Source organism: Erithacus rubecula, assembly GCF_903797595.1.
Source record: "Erithacus rubecula genome assembly, chromosome: 1".
Classification (NCBI taxonomy): domain Eukaryota; kingdom Metazoa; phylum Chordata; class Aves; order Passeriformes; family Muscicapidae; genus Erithacus; species Erithacus rubecula.
Window position 1 is genome coordinate 40,263,255 of NC_136658.1, and position 9,697 is coordinate 40,272,951.

The following is a 9,697-nucleotide window of genomic DNA, read 5'->3' on the forward strand; positions in this document are numbered from 1 at the left end:
AATCTTTTGTTGCATTTTCTCTCCCCTGTCTAGCTGAAGAGTGATGGAGCAATACTGACGTGAGCTTGGCAAGCCACTGAGGTAAGCCCACCCCATTCAGGAAGAAAAAACTCGGGGAAATTTTCCCCAGGGCAGTTCTATCTAACTGGTTGGTGTCTCCTTTGTTTTTCTTTTCTCAAGTAAGCCCCAGTTAACTTAAATCCAGCTCTGAGGTGCCTCATCTTTCTGACTAACTACCCAGGGAATACAGACATCAGCAACTTTGGGGTGCTGAAGCATTCAGTATCCAGGTTTCTCTTCAGATATACCTTAGTTTCTCTGTGAAGAAAGCCTCAAGAGTCATTTTGGAGTGTAGTAGTCAAATTTATTTCCACTGTAGAAGCACATTTGTTTCAGTAATAAAAAAATAATCTTTGCAGAATAAAAGTAAACCTGTAGTGGTATAAATATTATTTACTTGCACAAGAATTCACCTAAGTCACTCAACATATGTATAGACTTAGTATTCTCACAGTCCTACATCTCCAATGGAGTTGACAAGATAGTTACTTGCAAAAAGATGAGAAAGGTGAAACCTGGCTCAGATGGAATTTAAACATATATGGAATAACAGAAAGCTTCCTCCCCTGGGTGTTTGGCTTTTTTTTGTTATATGACTACATTGCCTATGAAAAACACCAACAGCCTTCAGCACTGACCATTTTTGTTTGTCTAACTGAAATATATTACATAGAGTCACAGAAGCCTCTTCTGGCTGCCTTGCAGACGTGACTTTGGCACTGGCCACACAGAAGCAGCAATGAGCATAGAAGTGTTCAAGCTCAGAGGTTCTTAGGCTGTGCTCAGTCTCCATGTCTCCATTTCTGAGACTCCCACCACCAACTACTGCCTTCCACGAACAAACAAGGTCTGCAACTTTCTTCAGGGAATCATCACAGACTCATTAGACAGCAAGGCTGATCAACCAGTAAGTCCCTGTGCTATGCTAACACAAGTGCTCTACTCCATACAGCATTACTAATGACCTGGTGAAACCAACAGGCCAGCTCATAGTAGGTACAGCTAATGTGTAACTTTACCTAATACAAATACTTATTTCAAAAAAAACCAAAAAAACCAAAACTCAAACCTAAAAAACTCTCAAACCTATTTTCTGTACTTCAGTTCAAGTTATGAAACGACAGTAAATACAACTGCAAGGAATTTAACTTGTACTTTAACTTTTAGATAACTCTTCAACTGTTTTTCCCAATTGTGGGGGTGGAGAAAAAAAAGTGTGTGGGTGAAATAAAATTTAATGAATCACTCTCATAATGACTCCATATTCCTGTGTTCTGCCAAAATTATACTTCTTTACCATATAGGCTATCGTCAGCACCATGTCCTCACAGCAAACACTGATTTATTCTGATCCTTCCTTCCTGTTAGTGCAGTGACAAAAAGTACAAGGTTCAGCCTTGTTTCTTCTCAAGGCCTCTATGAGAGGAGGACACTGAACTAATACAGCACAATACTGAGACAAGAGAGCATAACACTTAAGTTCTGATACACTGAAAAGCAATTTCACACATAAGCTCATTTATGTAGGCACACTGACATATTGAGCACCTTTTTTTTTTTTCAGTTTAACATCAACATTCAACTCCAAACAGAAGAATGTTAAGCCTCTAGGACAGTTTCAGTACCAAGGAAAGAACTACTTCTAATTTAGAAACATCAAAACACTAACGTTGACACCTTAGCTGAGATGCTCACTGCAAGTGACCCTCTCTCTGAATTCGAAGGCGCTCCTTCTCCACTTGCAAGCGCTCCTTCTCAATCTGCAGCTTTTCTGACTCAAACTTCAGGAACTGCAGCCTCTCTTTCTCTAACTGCAAACGTTCCTTTTCAAGTTTTAACTTTTCAGTTTCTAGATCCAGAGGCTGCATGATGGGTTTTTCAGTTTGGGCGAGGTCACTTTCCAGGGCAGGTTTCTCAGCATGCAGAGTCTCTAGCCTGAGTTTCTCCCACTCAATCTGAAGTCGCTCCTTCTCAATCTGAAGCCTCTCACGCTCCAAGTCAACGTGCCGCAAGCGCTCCTTCTCAATCTGCAGGCGCTCCTTCTCCACCTGCAACCTTTCGGCTTCGATGTCCAGCCGCTGCTTCTCCAGCTCCACCTTTTGCTTCTCCAGATTTATAAGCAAGTGAGAATCTTCATAGGCTAGCCTAGCTTGAGCAGAGCTCAGATTGCCAAACTCTTCTATGTGGGGGAAGTCTGGTAGGTCGTTTTCCTTTTTCGAATCTGGCAGAACTGATGACAGTATTTCTTCTTCTTCCTCAATAGGAAACTGCAGAGAGGAATGCGACAGACAAGAATTACATTCCAGTCCTTATGCCAGAATAAATACAACTTGACTGAAAAGAACATACTGCATTTTTTCGTCTTTAAAGCTATTTAGAAGTGTTTAACTTGCATGTTGTAAAATAACCACGCTACATCAGAAGATTTTTTTATCATTACACAGGAAGAGAAACAGGCTTTATCTGCAAGTTAGCATTTGGTAATGAAAAATGGAAAATCTTGTTCAGTGAATATACAAGAACACCCAGAAAATACAGCATGGTAGTTTTTACAGATCATTCAGAACAACTGATAGAAAACTGGATCTAGAAGACCATATGTTGTGCTTACCTTTCATAGAGCTGAGTGACATTTATGTAAGCCACCAGGCATTTGTTGTGACTAATTATTTATCAGAGCAGATGGATCCATAGGCTATGTGTTATGTAAGCTAGCCTAACCTTCAATAACTTGGGCTATTCCATTCCTAAAAAACATTTAACACTGCCTTTTTTCACATGCTCCTAACTCTTCCAACTCTAAGTGGGTCAATAAGCAGAACTTGTTTAAGTATTATCATATTTGTATTACCATATTTGCTGTAACGGTATTTGTGACACAGATGATGAGGTGGTTAGGACCACTGCTCTGGGCAGACTGCAACATTTAGTGTACTATCACAGCCCTCATGTGCTATAAATTCATAGTACAAAAGAGATAAATTGTCTCCCAATATGTATGCTCAAAGAGAAAAAGAAACTAAGGAAGGTAAAACCCCTGAAGAAAAACCTTAGGACTGGGAGAGCCACTGCCACTCCTCTAGCATCCAAGACACACACTGTTCTTCAGCACTGTCTGACTGTAGTTCTCACTACCATCTAACAGCTTAGACTGGTTTCTTTCCAACATACATATCAACGGAGTTAAGACAGGAATTGCTTCCCCACTCCTCCCACTCAGGGAAAAAAAAAAAAAAATCAAAAAAATCTCTCCCCTAAAAAATCCAAAATAACAAAATACCCCAAACAAATGTGTTCTAGTACCCCTTTTGGAAAAGAGAACTATGCATTTAAAGAGGAACAGCAAAACTATCCCAACATTTGACTGCACTCCAGCCGGTTGCCTATCCCAGGACAATCACAGTACTACTAGGAGTATCAACTTGTCTATAGAACCCACTACTGCTAGTCAAATTCACACTAAATTCTGATAGAGAGGAAAGGCTGACTGACTAATTCAAGTAATGTTTTCATCTTCTGTAGGCTCATTTCAAGAAATGCAAGCAGTATCATATTTCTTTCTGTACCTGCAGGTAACATGTACTTTAATTTGTTAAAGATGAGCACTTCTCCATTCATTCATCGAGACAGTCTGAATACTAACACGACCAGCTTCCTTTAAAAGTTTATTTTCCTTGCATTGACTCAATTAATTCTTATTTGTGGCACCCACAAATGAAAAATACATGTGCAAAGACATACTCAAAGTTTAGGGATATCAAACCAGTAATCAACATCCAAGACCTTACACACAATTTCAAGTTGCTAAATTTTAATACCACGCCTCAGGAAAAAACACATTAACAGATGCTGTGAAGAAACACAGTAAGAAGCCTTATGCTGAATGAAGCAAAGGCCATATTGCATATAGCTCACGTATGTCAGTCACTCACTTCAAAATTCTGCGGATCCTCCTCTTCCTCTTCTACTTTGATTTCTGTTAAAGATCCACCAGCTTCTCTGAAGTCAGTGATATTCTGCCATTCAAAACTAGATTCAATTGCAAATCCCATTTTCTCATCCATGTCTTCATTGAGAGAGTCATCTAAATTGGATGAAGGAAGGTGAAACCCAGCACCTACTACTTTGATGTTTGCATTCAGACGTTTTCTCTTCATGAGTGCTCTCCAGTCAAGGTATCGCCTTTTCACCTCTGTCCCTGTTCTCTGCTCTCCTTCACCTACTGCATTGACACACTCTGCTATTTCCTCCCAAGCTTTCCGCTTCATCTCATTAATTGTTGTATTAAGTTGCTTTGAAAAGAGTACTTCTCTCCTTTTTCTGATTTCCTTAAGGAGAGTTTGAGTTTCCTGAACACTAAAATTGCTTTTTCTTTTTCTTTTTAACTGTTTCATTTTTTCCAGGCTTAAACTAGTAATTTCACCACAGCAGACTACAGAGATGATCTGACACTAATCAGCTACTAATATAAATAAATTTAAAAACAAATGAAAGCAGAGCTCAGTTCTCATGAAGTAAATTTTCTCTTCACTTTGTTGTATTTTTCTATTTGTCAGGCTTCCTAAGAGAAAAAGAGCAAACAAGATAAATCTCTAAGGTATATACCATATATTCTCATTTAACAACTTGAATCCTAAGTCATCATTTAAGGAATGCATATTTCGAACAAACTGTTTATTTGATAAAGAAAAACCATTTTGTTAAGCTTTCAATACAAAGTAGTCATAGATACTTCCTCTAATTTCCTATGAATTTTAAAACCATTAACATATCCATGTCAGGAACTGTTAAGGATGATTTGATATTTCCATTACCAAAGTACAGCTATTTTCCCTCAGCTCTTAAGAGTTTTGCCAGTTGGGATTTCCTTAATACTGAAATTTGACACACACATTTCAGTTTGAATGCTCAATTACTTCCAAAAGAAGCTGAAATCGTTATGTCATTACTTCAAAAACATGAAATGTTTGGGGGAGTGAAATATCTGAGACACATTTTAAATGAGACACCATTTTCATTACTAAAAAAGTAAATTTATATGAGAAGTTGATATTTTTGAGACTTAACATAATCATTAACATAGTCAGATACTATGGCAGCTTTAAAGCTCATCCAGTGCTCTACCCTCAGCACCAGCTGGTCCTTTGCCTGATGCTGAAGAGAACAAGAACTCTCATAATTCACCTGACAAACTGTGCACAGCTGCAGAGAAGTGGAGAGTGAGTGGCAGGAACAGGGGAATATTAATGCGGTAATGAATATTATTATAATACAGGGAGGTCACACTACAAAAAAAGCAAACAAAAAGCCAACCCCAAAACAGCCCATCAAAACCTGGAAGCAAAGACTAAGAATCAACAATGGTTCTTGGTCACAGACTGCTTTGCAATAGGTCCAATTTAGGATTATTTTGAACTGTCTTTCGTACCATGTTCCATACCACTGCAGTAGATTTCAAAGGCTTTAAGTCAAGTGTGCCAGGGATCCACTGTACACTACAGGCAGTTTCAAGCTGCTATTTGTTCACTGTTGACACAGTAGAGACATTTGTTCGCCTGAAGGCAAATGGCTTCCAGATTATAGATTCAATTCTTACTAACTAATGGACTTAATTCTTAAATAACTCCCTCTCAGCGACACGGGATTCTTGAATTACTAGGTATTTTTCCTCCTGCTGTTCTACCTAAACTTGTTTAAAGCATGCACATCAGCACACTGCACTACAAGACCCCACTAGGGCAATAATGTCTAGTAGCTTAGACATTGTTCTTCATCTCCTATACACTATTGACTGCAGTTAAGTGGCTCACTTGCAGTTTTCCATGGCAAGCAACATTCTTTCAATAGGCAACAGGTATGCATGCTGCCATCAAGTGTTTTTTCAAACACTGTGTTTAAAAAACTGCTTTACTACTTTTGCTCACTAAAATACTACTCTCACTGTGAAATCACTTACTTCCAATGATTACTAGGCAGCAAATCTGCAAAACCAAGTCCCAAGAAGAAATCAAGTGCTTATAAAGCATGGCCCTGTATCAGCACACACTCTACAATGCTCCCAAGTAGCTACCCAGCACTCTGGACTCCTCAGACTCAAGCAGGACGCTGCATGCTGCTGTTCAGGATGTGTGAAACTTTCTGCCCTTCTGAAAATAAAAGTCCGATTGTTATGAAAAGTGAATTATTTTTAAAAAAGTAACGTAACCTACTGTTTTAATGCAGACCCTTGACATGACAAATAGCCAAAAAAAAAAAAAAAAGAAGCCATTGTGTAGAAAGTCAGATTTATACTAGAAGACAAACTCTATCTGCTAGATTTACACCAAATTTTCCTGAGATCTTTTATTTGATCTAAGCATAGTCCTTAGCAGACTTTTGCTGAATGACAGCCATTTTAAGCTCAAGGTACATACTGGTTAAGTCCTTTACTTAGCCTCAGCTAGGTAAACAAGGTTCTTTACATCATTCCAAAATGAAACATGCCAACAAGGAACTACAGGAATTTACAGATTCATTTGGTATCTCTATCTGTCCTGGCTTCTTCTAAATTTCTCAGGGCTAGCACAACAGAATAATGTGGGCATAACAGAAAACCAAGCAAAAATAAATTTGGTTTCCAAATCAATTTATCATCATCTTCTGAATACAGTTCTACATCAGCATGGAAAATGCTGACAGGTAAGCTTTCTCCAAAGCTCTGGACAGGGCTGAGAGTTAAAGCATGCAAATGTCAGGCCACCCTGTGAGCCAGCCCACTGCTCCTTGCACCAGTGCTCTGCATTATCTGCCTGATCTCCCCAGCCATGCTTTGTTAAGCATCTAATTTCAGTTTTCAATTTTATGCCATAAACCAAGGACACAACCTTTAAGAACTACAATACTAACTTGGAAACTATTGGCATCCAATTCTTTTACTAAGTAAAGTTTTCTTTCAGACTTTTAAAAACTTTTGCTAGAATACATCCGATAAAAGCCCCTGAATTTCCCAGTGAAACATCAGCAAAATCTATATATTTTAAAACTCATGACTACCAACTTCCAGTTGGTAAGGACATCCTGCCTCTTTAACTCTTTCCTTTTTGAAAGCACATTGCCTTGTTAAAGACAAATCCTTTCTAATTCATATAAATGGAGTTAGTGAATTGTGTAACTGTGAATTGTATTAACAGTATATTAATCCCAGAGGTGGCTCTGTGTATTTATCTTATATGAACTAAAAAACATTATCTAACAAAAACTGTGATTTGGTATATTGAGTTCCTAGCAATTACGAGGTGGTCTCTAGGATATTACTCTTTAATGAGGAAAAATGAGCTGTTACATACTCAAAGCACCTAAGAGATGGGAATGTAAATGAGCTAGGATTTGTACATCTTCTAGATAGCTACAAGGAAAAAAAAAATCCTAATATTCCAAACCGCAACAGCTGGGATAGAGTTAATGCTCATACAACGCTGTGTTTTGGATTAATGTGTTGCCTGTGGTTAAGTTTTAAACCAAGGACTTTTCAGTTTCCCCTGCTCTGCCACTGAGGATGTGCACAAGAAGCTGGGTGAACTGCAAGGCAAAACGTGTACTTTTACAGCTTGGCTAGAAATGTGAAGTGCTTGCTAAAAAAAACTATTCTGATGACGCCATAAAGACTTCAAGGGCCTTCCAGAAAAGATGACAACATGGAGCTTTGACTTTGGGCTTGTCAGGCCTAAAGCAACCTGTCATCAAGAAGGGTCTCATCACTGCACCAAAGAAACACAAACTGTTGGAGTGAAAAGAAACAAGTACAGTAAAACTAAGCTGGAAACTTCACAAAGATAGAATATGCATACATTGAATACTTTTGAGGTAGTTAAAGACAAAAGCATCCTCATTCTGCCTCTCTGTCTCCTTTGTTCACACTTTACTGTCTGACCACGTGGGACCAACAAAAATTAGCAAATGCCTCGAACAAGCAATGAAGCAAACAAAAGATCTATACATTCACCAGGAATGGTAGACTGTTGCTAGTACCAAACTCGAATTTTATAAAAATCCTGACTTTTTACCAAAGATGACGTCTTGATTTTTTTAAACGTTCAGGGCTTGAATAAAAAAAAACACATTCAAATTACGAGGACCTGCTATCTCTAAGTTTTTAAAAACAAAATTAGTGTTGAGCATCTTCTGACTAAAGCTTTCTAGAAAACTTTTTTTTGTGATTTCTAACAGATGGGTTCATTAACTTGGATAAACTTATGCTTTTGTACAAAGGTTTTTAGTACAGGAGGATCTGGGCGCTGCACAACACACCACCCAACACAACCCTGCAAAAAGCTCGCGGTTTACTCAAACGAAAAAAGGAGGCACAGAAGGGACCCAACACCACCTAAAAGGCCAATTCAACGAAGCAGGGAGAAAGCAGAAAGAAGCCGGGGAGCAGCTGGGGATCCAGGCGATGGCAGGCACAGAGCCACGGGGCCGAAGCTCTTTCCCCGGAGGAGCCACGGGCAGCAGGGCACGGCTCGCCCCGTCCTGCCCGGAGGCGCCAGGCGGGCACAGCCGCGGGTCCCGGAGCGAGATCCCGCCCGGAGCGCTGCACCAGCAGCAACAAAGGGAGGCGCGGGCACGGCCGGCCGCCCCGGCCAGCACAGCCCGGCTCCCGGGGAGAGCTGGCCCGCGGGCCCTGCTGCAAGCCAGCGCCTCCCCGGCCGCCCGGGCCCTGCCTCCCCCGGGCAAGGAGAAATAGGGACAGGACGTTCCCGTGGGGAGACAAGACGGCGGGCAATCTCCTCATCACCCCGAGGGGCCGAGGGCAGCGGAGCCCCACCGCTCTACCCCGCGAGGGCGGCGGGGGCTGCCCACACGCTGGGGGGAGCGGCCGCCCCATCCCCGGGCCGGTCCCGCTGCCCGCCCCGCCCGGTCCCCGGGGGCCGCGCGCGCGACTCACCTGCGCCCGGCGCTCCCCTCCGGGCCGCTGGCCCTTTAACGGGACCGCCCTCCCATTGGGCGAGCTGCCTGCCTGTCACTCTTCTCCGCACATCTATTGGTGGCCCGTGTCCGCCTCTTCCCCCGCCCCGCCCTGCCGCGCCAGGCGGGCCGGAATCCCCGTCGCTCCTCCGCCGGCGGGGCCGCGCCGCGCGCAGTCGCCGGGCAGCCATTGGCTGCAGCCGCCGCCTGTCTTCCCCAGGCGTGCCGGTGATTGGCTGCGGCTGTCGCGGCCCGCCCCCTCAGCGAGGGCCCCTGCGGGGCGCGGGTTGGTGCTGCCGCTTCCCCGGAGGGCGCGGCGCAGGGAGGGGCCCGCGCCTCTGGGCGGCGGCCTGCGAGGGCGGGACCCATGGAGGGAGCAGCGGGGTCCGCCGGAGCGTGCGGCATAACCGTGCATAAACCACCGGTGTGGCCGCCGGGTGTATCGTACGGCTACCCAGAGCCAGCCCGCGGCAACCCGCTGTTCCTCCAGAACTGCGCGGTTTGTGATTAAAATGGAGAAATGGCGTTTATCACATACTGTAATTAAAGAAACGAAAACATTTTTCGGGAGATGCTGCATGTGTGAGCCACCACGGTATTGATGTGGGTGAATATACACAGATACAAAACGCTTTTCTGGAGCCCTCGGGCTTGGGGCTCCTGGACCCCCCGCCACACGAGATGTGTCTGGTTC

The 9,697-nt window shown here is 42.8% G+C and overlaps 1 protein-coding gene across 3 annotated transcripts; it reads right to left on the minus strand.

The window, feature by feature from the left end:
• Positions 1-342: 342 nt before the first annotated feature.
• Positions 343-9,087, minus strand: MSANTD4 (Myb/SANT DNA binding domain containing 4 with coiled-coils). 3 transcript variants are annotated; one of them, XM_079314979.1, is made up of 3 exons: positions 8,984-9,087; positions 3,993-4,621; positions 343-2,327 (listed from the first exon to the last, which is right to left on the minus strand). In XM_079314979.1, the coding sequence occupies exons 2-3, from the start codon at positions 4,452-4,454 to the stop codon at positions 1,752-1,754; spliced, it is 1,038 nt and encodes a 345-aa protein (XP_079171105.1). In that variant the 5' UTR covers positions 4,455-4,621; positions 8,984-9,087; the 3' UTR covers positions 343-1,751. The 3 variants fall into 3 exon arrangements, with proteins under 3 accessions (XP_079171105.1, XP_079171106.1, XP_079171104.1); XM_079314980.1 differs by lacking the exon at positions 8,984-9,087 and adding an exon at positions 8,423-8,966; XM_079314978.1 differs by lacking the exon at positions 8,984-9,087 and having other exon boundaries at positions 3,993-5,105.
• Positions 9,088-9,697: the final 610 nt, after the last annotated feature.

What these genes read in the sequence shown, in the direction of transcription:
- MSANTD4 (XM_079314979.1), bottom strand. Translation starts at nt 4,454, where the DNA reads ATGAAACAGTTAAAAAGAAAAAGAAAAAGCAATTTTAGTGTTCAGGAA. An exon ending in AGGATCCGCAGAATTTTGAA is followed by an intron (nt 2,328 to 3,992) that starts GTGAGTGACTGA and finishes TCCTCTCTGCAG; the next exon opens with TTTCCTATTGAGGAAGAAGA.